The sequence below is a fragment of the Malania oleifera genome, chromosome 8, assembly GCF_029873635.1.
Source record: "Malania oleifera isolate guangnan ecotype guangnan chromosome 8, ASM2987363v1, whole genome shotgun sequence".
NCBI lineage: Eukaryota > Viridiplantae > Streptophyta > Magnoliopsida > Santalales > Ximeniaceae > Malania > Malania oleifera.
In genome coordinates, this window is record NC_080424.1 from 38,554,216 (window position 1) to 38,567,368 (window position 13,153).

At 36.8% G+C, this 13,153-nt stretch overlaps 1 protein-coding gene across 6 annotated transcripts; it reads right to left on the minus strand.

Moving 5' to 3' along the window:
* Nucleotides 1-703: 703 nt before the first annotated feature.
* LOC131162003 (uncharacterized ATP-dependent helicase C29A10.10c-like) lies at nt 704-11,388 on the minus strand. 6 transcript variants are annotated; one of them, XR_009138668.1, is made up of 8 exons: nt 6,784-11,185; nt 5,284-5,472; nt 4,664-4,759; nt 4,395-4,557; nt 4,134-4,266; nt 2,272-4,038; nt 1,555-2,025; nt 704-1,402 (listed from the first exon to the last, which is right to left on the minus strand). XR_009138668.1 is itself a non-coding variant. In XM_058118095.1 (8 exons), exons 2-8 carry the CDS (start codon nt 8,177-8,179, stop codon nt 1,726-1,728), a joined length of 4,044 nt encoding a protein of 1,347 aa, XP_057974078.1. In that variant the 5' UTR covers nt 8,180-8,329; nt 11,224-11,388; the 3' UTR covers nt 704-1,725. The 6 variants fall into 6 exon arrangements, 5 of the variants coding, with proteins under 5 accessions (XP_057974078.1, XP_057974075.1, XP_057974077.1 ...); XM_058118095.1 differs by adding an exon at nt 11,224-11,388 and having other exon boundaries at nt 704-2,025; nt 6,784-8,329; XM_058118092.1 differs by adding an exon at nt 11,224-11,317 and having other exon boundaries at nt 704-2,025; nt 6,784-8,383.
* Nucleotides 11,389-13,153: the final 1,765 nt, after the last annotated feature.

Below are 13,153 nucleotides of genomic sequence, written 5' to 3' on the forward strand. Positions count from 1 at the left end.
TACGGCGCGAGTCAGGGAGGGAGTTGGAGGCGATTCTAGTTTTAGGTTAGAATCAGCTTTCCTCCCATTGGAATCCCCATTCTCACTTGTAGTGGGAGTCAATGAGCATTGAATGTGTCTCATTTTAAAAGTCATGAATATGAGGATGAAAATAAATTTCATTCCAATTCTTATTTACCAAACAAATAAAAGATTTAAAATATCATTCTCATGACATCTTATTGTCATATTTATTTATAAAAATTTCAATTTGTTTGATAGACAAGAATGACATAGAATAAAAAGGAATTGATCTTTACAATTATACAATCATACAAATTTTCTTTAATTCTAATCTCAATCCTTTCCATTCTAATATATCAAACATAGAATAACAACGTTATGAAATGGCATCATAGGAATGGGGAAAAAGCCAATTCTCAAAAATTTACAAAGGTATGGCGCTCTGAGATAGGACTCTGCCAATGTCAATTAAGACGCAAGCTCAAGATAATCACAACCCTGAAATCCACATGGTTGCATCTTGACCCTACTCTCCTTTGAATCGTAACCAACATCCATACAATGCCCTATTACTTTACCTGTGAATGAATGGTCATGCCGACAATTTGGGTCCAAATTAACAAGTAATAACATCTTTAAAAATGTCTAAAAAGCAAGGATTTATAGCAGAGACTGCTCTCATAAGACGCAACATTCCAAATTTTAAACAAAACATCAAAAGAATTCTTCTATTCCGCAGGTGAAGATGTATGTACAAATCTGCCGACGTTCCAAATGCCTCTAAAGGATCTAATACAATATTTGAACAAGACCTTTCTATACAGAAATTTTGGTATACCTTTTTTTTTTTTCAGTTGAAACAAATTTCACACTTCATGGCTCATTAAACAATCAAAATAAGAGGAAGATTCAATTAGCCCCCAAGATTTTAGATATACTTTTGAGACATTATCCGGAAGTGTCTCCCTGTACCAAGAATACATTTGCCCATCCCAAGAATATATTTCAGCAACTTTCAATAGTGAACCGTGTTGGAGATTAGCCGATTCATCAAAGTTCTGAATATCAAATTAGTCAGCAGCTGTACATTGTGAGAACAGAACTACAAAATCGGGAGCTCGACTCAGAAGCTTCACTAGAGAGAGGAAGAGATGGAAGCCCTGGCGAAGTTCTCATCAGGTGAGAAGTAGCAACTTGCATGTTCTATTGCACAGAAGAGAGATAGTCAATGCCATGCATAGGGCCCAGTAAAATGGTGGAATCAACAGTAAATATCCAGCAACCAACCCAATGCAGCTCCTTCAGGAAAATCACAGGAATCGGTTCAACAAGAGCAACAAGCCACTTGCATAAGCTCAACATCCTCTTCCAACTCCCTTTCCCCTTGTCTTTTGGTTACCTGCAAATTATTCAGCACGAACTCACTTCAAATCAACCATTTGCTGCTCTGCATCAGCACAAGGAACTGATACTCCAATATCATTTGGGTGAGGACATTGCATCATGGAATCTAGAAATTAAATAACACCAAGAAGTTCCGCAGATGCTCACAGAGAATTTGCAGTCAGTCAAAAGTGAGAACCATCAGCTAGGAATATCTCTTCCTCACAACCCTCAGCAGCATATGTATCCTTCTGAAGGTCAAATTGCCAGTCATCTCAGCATTTTTCAGAAGATTGATCTGAATCATGCAAAGAATTCTCCATTGGTTACTTTTGAGGATCAATAATTCCCATTCTTAGAAACTAATAGTGCACTTGACCTCTCATCATCTTCTGATGGGGTTCCTGACCTGGATTCCACCTGTTGCTGCATATCCAATGATCTAAGTCTTGGTCCGGCTGATCTCAGAACCCTCATGTTGGAGATTTTACTTGGCACGTGAGGGTAGGTTGGTCCCTTTGTTGCCAAAAAATCCTTGGGAAGAGAATCCATGCCCATATAACAATTCCTAGCTTTAGCATCAGTAATCAACGCAGCCCAATCCTCAGAATGCATTAGAGCATTAGCATTTCCCATAACCTGTCGACACACCAAGTTTAATTATCATAAGACTTACAATGAAGCATTCGGCATAAGTTGACATGTTATGCTGTTTAATATTACTCTCCGTAATCAAGAATTCTAAGGTCATGGTCTTGTTATAGTGTGTGCGCGCGCGCGTGTGCATGTGCTTGTACACATGCATCTGCTTGTGCATGAGCATGCCTGTGCATGCATGTGTGTGCAAGGGCATCAACAGGTGAGAGGAGAAATAGAAATCCATACCCAAAGAGCTCTTCTTGCACGAGTAAGCGCAACATTCATTCTGCGGATATCAGCCACAAAGCCCACCCCATGACCTGAGGCACGGACACAAGACATAATAATGACATCGCGTTCCTGACCTTGGAAAGCATCTACAGTATTAATATACAAATCTTTCCCTTCTTCTGACTTTAAAATATCCTCAAACTCACGCTGAAGGCATTTCAGTTGCAACTTGTAAGGTGTAATTATGCCAACAGAGATTTTCCCCGCACCCAACGATTTCAGAGTTTTCTGGAGATGCTCATACAAACGAAGACAAAATTGTGCTTCATGTATGTTCTGGTAAGAGACAGATACACCTCTGTGGGACTCCCGACCATGTGTAATATCGTAGAACAAGTAAGGACTCAGTAATGGATCCTTGTAGTATATCTCATCAGGCAAACTAGCAATGCTTTCACTGTCTGTAAGGCGTCCTTGATAGAAGTATCTGGAAGGGAAATCGCGGATTTGAGGATGCATCCTATACTGCACAGACAATAACATTGTTGGGCAGCCTGCCTGTTGAAACCTTTCAAAGAGACTTCTGCTGTATAACAAAGTTCCAGCCGCCTTGCTGATAACTGTAGCAGGCAGCTGTTGGGGATCCCCAACAAGAACACACCGTGCTGCACCAAGAGCAAGGGGAGGAAGAACTGCTACTTCACTGGCTTGTGCTGCCTCATCAATAACAACCATATCAAAGCCATGGGTGAGACGAGAGAACAACTTGCGACCACTGCTTGACACAGTAGTGAAAACAATTTCAGCCTCATTGGCAAAACTTGCCTCAAGATTAGCACGGGCTTCTTCCAAATTAAAGCCACTACTAGCGCGGAATCTGCCTTCCAAAATAATAAGGCGGGACATTTCAACCAGAATTTTATCCCTGCCCTCAACCACTGCTGCAAGGTTCTGCAGTAATGCATCTCGATTCTGGTCCCGAGCCATAAGCACATCAGGATCAACACCAACAGATCCTTGGGAACGACCTGCAGCAGCTGCCATATTGAGATCTCTTTGAAGACTAGCTATCTGCTGAGACAATTGAGCTTCACGATGTCTTAACTGGTGCATCCAACCAAATATTTCATCACGACTCTTCATTAGAAGCTGTTCACTTCTTCGTTCCACAGACACTGCCTGTGCAGCACGTGTTTGTGTATCAACCCCAACTCTGGCAACATCAGGCCGATACACTTTCATCTCACCGTCAATGAATCCACGATCGAGAACGCGTGCAAGCAGCTCATCGGTTGCAGCATTAGAAGGAGCACAAACAAGCATTCTAGGTTTTGGGCAGAGTTTTGGAAGAGTGCGAAAGAGATTCTGATCCATGTTCTGAAGAACTTCATCAATTGAACTCATGGCAGCATTGTCAGAAATGCTCTCATTAGCTTGCTTATAGCTTTCAGGAGCTAACTTCTTAAGCAGAGCAGTGTAATAGTGCTGATATTGAACAAGATGGATCACATTAAGCATTCCCCAAACTGTATGTGTTTTACCTGTTCCTGGAGGCCCTTGAACTAGAGTAAAGGGCCATGGATCTTGCCTCTTTGTTGTCCCACTACTTGTACCAGCAGCTGTATGCATCGCAGCCCATTGAATTGCTGCTAGCTGGGGTCCATTGAAAGTCTTATGTAAATAATCAACAAAGTTTGGAGTAAAGCACTCGGGCATGGCAGGATGCTGCTCCTCATATTTTGGAAACTGTTCTGGACTAGGCTTAAGAATTGCAGTTTGCATCTACCAAAAGAAAAATATCAGTTAATTTCGCATTCATACAAGCATTCTGTGCATTAATATAAGCCTTTTTTTCATTTGAAACTTGATTTTAACACCTGTAAACTGAGGCGACGAAATGCATGCAAGGCAACATACTCCCGTTGGGTGGTTGCAAGAGATCCAAGCACAGTCAGATACCAAACACCTTTGTGACGAAGTTTATTCAAAATATGATCGTTGTCTACCTTGCTGTAAGAGGGGGGAAAATGCTTCATCAACATGTTAGCACGCAACATTTGATAAAAGAACAAAAAATTTTCAATGTTAGGACATTCAAAATAACCAGGAAGAAAAAAGATAGAAAGTCGTGAAGACACCTGTTAAAGTCATATGAGTCCCCAACATAAAAATGAAGAATAGCCCCTAGAGGCTCACGAGTATCAATAGGTATATGTCGCCTTACAGTGCCAGCCACACGTCCATTAATCTCTGGATCCTCACTATCATCTGCCAATATCGTGTTGGCCCTCCTTGTTCTGACTGCTCAACATCATATGTGTATTAAGATTTGTATATTTAAACTGAGAATAAATTTACAGTTGTAGTATTAATCTGGACAAGGCAAAGTTCAATTATTATTTCAAACCTGATCCAGGCCTAGTGGATGAGAGAACTGCGACATCACCCTCCTTAAATGTCCACTTGCATTCATTTGCAGAAGCCACAATGACATCATACCATCCTAATCCAACCAAAAAAAAAATTTATATATATATATATATATATATATATATATATATCTGAAGTACAAAGCTCTTCTAAAAAATAAAAAAAATAAAATAATAATAACGATAATAATAATATACCAAGGATTTTGCAACAAAGTCAAAGATCATAATCATATGGCCATATTCCAAAACATAGCTCCATCATAAACTATCATAACGAAAGACTTCAGCAAACTATAAAGCAAAAAAGATTGCGAGGAAAACAACTAAAGAACACATCCCAATCTCCAACAGCCAACCTTATTCATGGAGCTATGTTTTGAAGCTTGGTCGCATACCTTAAACAGCAAACACAGCCATAGAGAGGATCAAGCTACAACAATTTGTTCTTCATTAGAATAAACACCTGATCACTGGCATAGCCACACTGTCGTTTAAATATGCGGAACTTTTTATTTTTAGACAACAGATAGGGGTAGCTTATTCAATATCAACTTAAAGGTACAACGCAAAATGAATGAAGTATTTGGATTACTACCTCTTTCTCGTCTTTCAACAGTTTTTAAATGAACCATTACATGTAGATCTCTTGAAACCATCTCTGTCAACTCCTCCCAAGTACTGTAAAGTTGAGCTCGACACTCCTCAAAAAGCAAAGGTTCAAAAACTCTGATATACTCTTCCACAGATTCAAACCGACCAGGAACACGTTGGAGCTCAGTCTCCTCTGATAAACAGAAATTTATCCATTAGTACAGATGGAGAAACAAGACAGTGTTACAGTAGAAATAAAGATAAATCAGGCAACAAAACCTGCGAACGAAAACCACAGCACTAGCAGGTCATGCAATACAGCGACCTATTACAAAAGGGCTCAACAACAAAAAAACTGGAAACTTCATCAAACTGCCTCCAAATTCATTTGCATGCACATGAGCCAAACAACTAAATAACAAACTAATTTTTTCTTATTAGCCCAACAGTTGAAAAACTTTCTTAGATATCACATATCAATACTAAAAAATATAGCTAAAAAAGAAATAAACACTTCTTCAGCAAATAATAAAGTAAGCACAACTATATCAGCTTTATTATGTTAGCTTGAGAGACCCTCGAAAATAAAATTTATGACGGTGGCTAAATTGCTCAAAAATCTTCAGAATGACGGATATATTCCTCCATCCAACATGTACTCATGACAGTTGGACACCCTCCACATGATCCTGTAAGAATTACCTCCACAATGTGTGGCCTGAGGAATACAATCAACAGCCTTTACTTATTAATAAACTAATACCAGGCATCTCAGGTCACCCACAAATCTACATTACAATAAGCAATCACGATTAAAATCGTTAAATCTATGATACAAACATGAATTACATATAGAGTATTGTTAAACTTCCTCTATTAACACACTTAACTAGTGCCATGGATCCAATGTGACAGAGCTTTCTTCCATTTCTAATGCAAACATCTTTCACTTCTCTGATGATTAGAGATTGCCATTAATACTTGAAATTAGGGCCACTCAAGAAAGGAAATTACAAAATAATCATAATAATAACAACAGCAGCTGAAGCAGCAACAACAGCATTCTCTCTGAATGTAGTAAAATAGAGTTAAAGCCTACAATACAAGGATCACAATTCATAATACAAAAGAAGCATACATATTTTTAGAGACAATCAAACCATCGAAAAACAAATATAGCAAAACTAGTCTAATTCAGTCTCTCAAAACAAATACAATCAAATACAATGAAACATTGATATTAATCCATCAATATCCCCTAGTACACTGAAACTCTTTAACACTTAAATCAATCTCTCTGGCACAAACAGGAAAAAAAAAAGTACTAACCAAAACTATAAATACTATCCAAATTTCTTTATGTTTTGATAAGGATCAAAATTGGAGTTTAGCGAGCCAAAAGGCTCATATATGACATGAAGTTGTTACATGATCCCAAAAGTAATGCTTTATATCAACCACCATGAAATAACAATCAATAGAGCAAGTCAATGTAATTTCATACCTGGGTGGTGCCAAAACTTTTCATTGGTCACCTCCCGCAGAAGGCGCTCCACTGATGTATCTTGATACTGGGTATTAACGCCAACTTGCTTCTTTGGGGGTGGAAGTTTCTTGTTTCCCAGTTTAAGATCCATTGAACTTTGACCAACCAGAGCAGGCTTCCTCAAGGACACCTGCAAATTCTTCGGCTGCCTCAAATCTGAGGGATGCTTCCATGAACCCTGCCTTGGATTGGGCGGTGGGTATATCCCTGCAGAGAGATCACTGGTGCTATTTATTCTTCTAGGCCTGCCTAGAACTCCAGAACTCATTTCACCATTATATTCAGCTTTGGTTTCACCAGTTTCCATGTGTGAGCCTCCATAATCCGTTGATAAATCAACTTGCTTATCCTTATTAGTCATTGTCTGACTCTGCTTTTCTCCAGTGCGTTCAGCAGGCACAGGAACAGTACGGACTTCTTTCACAGTTCGAGTAGTAACAGGTAATGGAAGGTTCTGCTTTCTTGGGGCTGAAGTTTTAATGGGACCAGCTTGCTTAACATCTTCCAAGTTAAGAAACACTGTCTGTCTGCTACGTTTTTTTCCAAGCATGGCTTCTTTCTGCTGATCAAGCTTCTGCCTCTTTCCAGGATTATTGGCACATTTCAATGCATGGCTTGCTTCAACTCCTTTATTTTCTCTTAGTTTCAGAACCAACTCAGGTTCTACCTGACCACTGATAGATGCATCACCTTTAGCACTGGCTTGCAGATTCTCGTTACAATTGATTTTCTGATCTTGTGCTTCAGGATCCAACTCTAAAGAATTATAACTATTATTATTGTCTTTTGTAGTTTTGTGAGTTTTGACATCACAAGGAATATTCCCAGGGGAAATGCTGAATGCACGATTATCCATCATCTCGACCATGCCCTCTTGTTTAACTTTATCATACTCAAAAGTTGTATTCTCATTGATATTACTACTTTTGTACCCATGAGCAAAGCCCTTTGCATCTGACCATTCTCCTTCTTCTCTTGCAACAGCTTGAGCATTTGCAGAACCCAAATCTGGTGGTTGAGAAACTTTAATTTCCTTAGCATTTCTTGAGCTTGTTGTCAAGGCAACCTTGGAATTTTGATCCCATGTTCCCTTCTGCTCAACACTCTCTTCCAAGCCATTGGTACATTTGGGCCTGAAAAAAGGCTGAAAACCCGAAACAAAAGATGCATGGGAAAAGGCATTGTTGTTGACTATTATCTGGGGATCAACTTGAGTTGCAAACATATCAGAAGGGTGGGAATTTGAAGTAGGAAGTGCCTTTTGAGGCTGGAAATGGAGGAAATTATCATCCTCTTCGTCCTCCTCAGCAGGAAGTTCATTAAGATCAAAAAATTGCCTTCCACGAGATCCCATCTTGTATTAAATGCATACAAACTAAACTATTTATCCAAACAAATACACCTGACTCTCTGTGTGGTTCTCTCTCAGCAGGAAATGGATATGACATGCCAACAGTGCAAGCAGGTCACAAAGAATCCTCAAGTCTATTAATTATCTGTAAAACTTTAATAAGCATGACAACTTCTGCAAGTCAAGTTCTGAAAAGCTATGTAAAACCTAGAAGGAATGAAAGCATAATAAAAACATTTAGTAATATAAATAAATATGAAAACACTGAAGACATAATGATGAGAGAAGCCAACAATCATTGAACTAGTTTCGCAGAATTAACAGATGAGTGAGACTGCTAAATTTCAAGCTGCAACAGCCACTTCAACTGGAAAATTAATTTAAAGGAAAATGTACAAAATCCTCAACTCATTGACCTTCTAGAAAAACAAGTAGATAAACACAATAGTTATTTTTAAACAAACTTCATATTATATTAACCTAAAGAGCCAAGGGAAGAAAATGCAATCAGAACAAGTTTACAAAGATATCCAAACTCTCAAGTCTCAACCCCTTCAAAACAGATTATGCCAAAAGCCTTAACATTTAAAAGCAAACAGCACACAAAAAATAAAAAACGTAATAGGCAATGATGCTAAATGTTCACAAAGATACATAACTCATGCATAACTATTAACTTGAATCGCTAGATACTATGACCTATTGCTCCTGTATAACCAATCATTTGGAACCACTTACAGAAAAGTTTTTTTTTGGAAAAAGCATTTATCTGAAAAAGTACTTACTTATAATAAGTGCTTTTACAACTAAGTACTTTTTTTCAAAAAAAAAAAAAATTACTTTTTTAAAAAATACTTATTTTCCTATTAAAAAAAAAGTAGTTTCGAAAAGTAACTTTTTGGAATAAGTACTTATTTAAGTGTAAACCAAACACTACTTATTGACATACGTACAAATAAAAAGTATTTTCTGAAAAAGTACTTATTTCTTACGACATTCCAAAAAAGGGCTGAACTCCTACTTAAACTTACAAAGATACTTAACTCATGCATAAATATTAACTCAAAGCACAAGATGCAATGATGCATTGCTCCTCAACATGCTTAAACACCTACTTAGCTCCATGGCGCATAATGAAGCCACTCTTCTCTCTCTCATCAAAACCACAACAAAATCAAGTTACCCTCCCACACATTTTCTTACAGACTACATGCATAATTGAAGTTACTCAAAATCACCTCCCAGAGCCATAATAGAATGAATATCATCAATTAACGGACAGTGCTTTTCTTTTTCTCATTCTCTTAAAAAAAACTTTTAGGAGGGGCTGACCATACAGAACTTGTCGTGCAGACACAATTCAGTTCATAAGATAACAAGCATACACATTGTGGCAGTACGGTAACTATGTATATAGCCATTAATAGTATAGGATCATAAATATATCTGTTTTATACAAACACAGACAGGATTCAATATCTAATGCAGTGAACATACACATGCATAACCACACATGTATATGTACACACACATATATATAGATAGATTACAAGCAATAATGATATCATAAAAGCAACCCATATAAATACTCTATAAATCAAAGCCTCTATTCATGCTTTAGCAGAACAACCTTACATTTCCCACAAACATCAAAATCCTAATGTGTGTTAATGCAAAATCCAATTTGACATAGATAAAACCACAGATTCACACATTAAACAATCCACAGATAATTACAAATCTAAAAATTCTAACACCAATAATCAACCTAGAAAGCAGCACAACAAATCATAAACAAGTGCCAAATCTCCAATCAAACTAGTTCAATTCAAGCCCCTCATAAGCTGACCAAGAATTTTCGAAGGGCTCCAAGAAGCAGGTAAAAACCCACAATCATTCTTTCTCACCAGTGCACATCCTTATAGCAAAAGCAACAAAACTAATTCAGGGCATAAAAGCATACATCCAATACCTATAAATCATTATACCCAGAAAAAGCAGTAAAACCCAAACCTAGTTCTGAAATTACAGAACACAAAATAATGCACCATAACTGAAGCGCAAAACACACTAACCTTCCCTGAATTTCGTCAATCGCCTGAAATTTAAAAAATACCCAGCCTTCCTCAACCTCTGACTTCGGGATCACTAAGTAAAATGCAAAAATCTGACTGAAAATTTTGGTATCTAAGGGCATTCACGGGGAAGAAAGGTTCGGGGCCTAAGGCGAGGACCAGTTACTCATGGCAAAATAGCATCCTTTTACAACAATTAATCTGCTAAGACTCGTGGATCGAATGCTCGGAGGTTGAGTTCTAGGGTTTGAATCTGCTACTGCGGACTAATTGAACTCAGAAACCACGGAAACGAATAGACCTGGGAAAAGATTTTAAGTCGCAAAAGAGGATCGGAGCAAAACAGAGTGATGGATTGGGGGAAGTGGGTCTATTATTTTATATTCTAATGAAGCATCCCTTCATTCCTCTTTCTTCCTGTCTCCCTAAAAACTATCAGAGGCATCTCCATCACATGGATCTGTTCCGTGGCTTCCATGAAACGTGTTATACCTCAGTAGTTCGCTTTCCGCAAACGTCAGATTGTTGAAAAAATCGAGAGAATCAATCAGCGGGATTTTGTCAACTGAGCAACGGCGTTTCTAGACACTGAAGGACCGATTTAGTCGAACAGGGACTGTTGCGTCGCGGATGCCAAGGAAGTTCATCCGAAATGCTGCTTTGCCATGGGCGGTGCTAGGCCGGGGCGGCGCTGGGTTTGGTAGGCAGCGAAGAAGATGGGGGAAGGAGGATGACGAAGAAGAGGCAGAGACGACGCCGTTTCACATGAATAAGAATATAAGATTGGCGTTTTATGGTTCCCTCAGTTTGAAAAAATGTCCCAATAGTATACCCCCAACAGTTAAAAAAAACAAAGGGACCTCAGTAGAATTCCCAAATGTCAGAGAAGCCTCTCCCTCACTCAGACCCACCAAAATAACTTACACACCTTCTGTCCAAAAAATATCAAAAATAAAAGAGAGAGAACTTTACCTCAAAGTCTTAGGAAAGAGATGAGAGAGAGAGAGAGAGACGCAGCGATGGGCTTCTTTTGAGAGAGACAGAAACGTAGAGATGCACATATGAGGGAAAAGCGGGTCTAGCGATGGCCTTATATAGAAAATCTCGCGCCCCTCTCCCCACTGTGCTAAAATATTTTCATTCCTCCATTCTTTGTTTAATCTTATTTATGTGCTTTTTCTTTTATCAATTCAAAAAATTTAAATTCAGAAACATAAAAATAAGTACCTAACTTTTTAAATTTTAGATTCAATAAAATGCTGTGTAGAAATGATTGGGTCCCACTTAATAGGGTGTAAATATTAAACTATTATGCATCAATAACATGATTTATTTTGTCTTTATCCAATTAGCGTGACGAGGATCATCTCACCCAAAAAAAAAATAAAAAAAAAATAGATGCATATTTTATTTAGAAAACCTTTCATTTTAGAATATAATTGAAGAGTAATATTATAGAAAATACTTAAATTAATTTGGGCACGCATTCCAATGAGGTGGCATTTGGCAATAAAACATTTTCACCATGTGCACTTTTACCCAAAAGAAAAACTTACAGCTCATAATTATTAACCGCGGGCGAACTTTAATTGAGAAGTGAAAAATTGAAGTTGGCAAAATGGTGAAAACAAGGTATAAAATCTATCCTTTTTTCTCGTTACATCTTTTGTTCGTGGTAGTGTCCTAACCCCTTTGAATAATGGATTTATCATTTTATTTTTATTTTTTTTATTTTTTTTTTGTATAGGCCAGTTTTTAAAAGAAAAATGAAAAAAAAAAAAACTTGTTTAATCAAGTCCAACCCAAAAATAAATAAATAAATAATTAAATAAATAAATCTATTGTGATTGTAAATCGTAATGAAGTAATTATATATTCATAATTTTTATTAATTTGAAGAATTGTTATGAACCTTCCCTTATTAACATGTATGCATACTCATGAGTCTTTGATATTTTTTAAAAATATTCTTTGTCAATTCACGTCAAGAGTGCAATAAACAAATTCTACATAAGACACATAGACGTATCTACAAATTTCCTTTCAAAAAACATAAGGGCTTATGAATTTTTGCCTAAAATATTTTTATAACGAAGTAATGCAGCCATCAATTTGATATTACATTTTGTTTCTCTTAATTTCTTGCAACAACCATTGAAAGAACAAGTGGCTATTTCATTCAGTATTTTTTAAGGAAAGGTTGTATCAGCAACTTCATTCCACTTTCATTTCTATTTTTCTAGTGGTACTCCTTTATACCCCTCCTTTCCAATCACTTAAAAAATAGAAATACCAATCTCAATTGTTAGAATCAATAGATCTTCCAATCGTTCATTTGTAAAAATAGATTTCAACGAAAAATCCCAATAAAACGAAACTTCAAGTGTATTATTTTTGGTCAGATATTTTAAGTTTTCAAAATCCAATCCTTACTTTGTTCTCTAAGATTTAATTTCTTTTTTAAAAAAAAAATACATGCCTTAAAAGGGGTAGTGTATGATTGGGACTAAAATGCAAATTCCTAATAAATATATGTTCTTCATAAGATAGGTTATCATTAAAAAATCAGTAAGTTTTGATGTGCATACTTGACATGACTAAATTATTGGTTACATCAATTCAACCCTTGTGATATCAAATGTGTACCCAAGTTTAAATGGACAAATAATTATGAACAATCATTATCTTTTTGCTTAATAGAGTTGGACTTTTAAAAATTGTTCTTTATAAATTTATTGATAAATAAATACTTTGATTGTTTTATTAAAAAATATTCAATTGTTCTCTTTTATGTATAATTATTTTACATAAAATGCAATTTCTATAAAGTGTCTGATTTTTTTTCAATTAAAAGATGCATTGTAAGTTACTAAAGAAAAATTGACCTTACAAAAATAAAGAG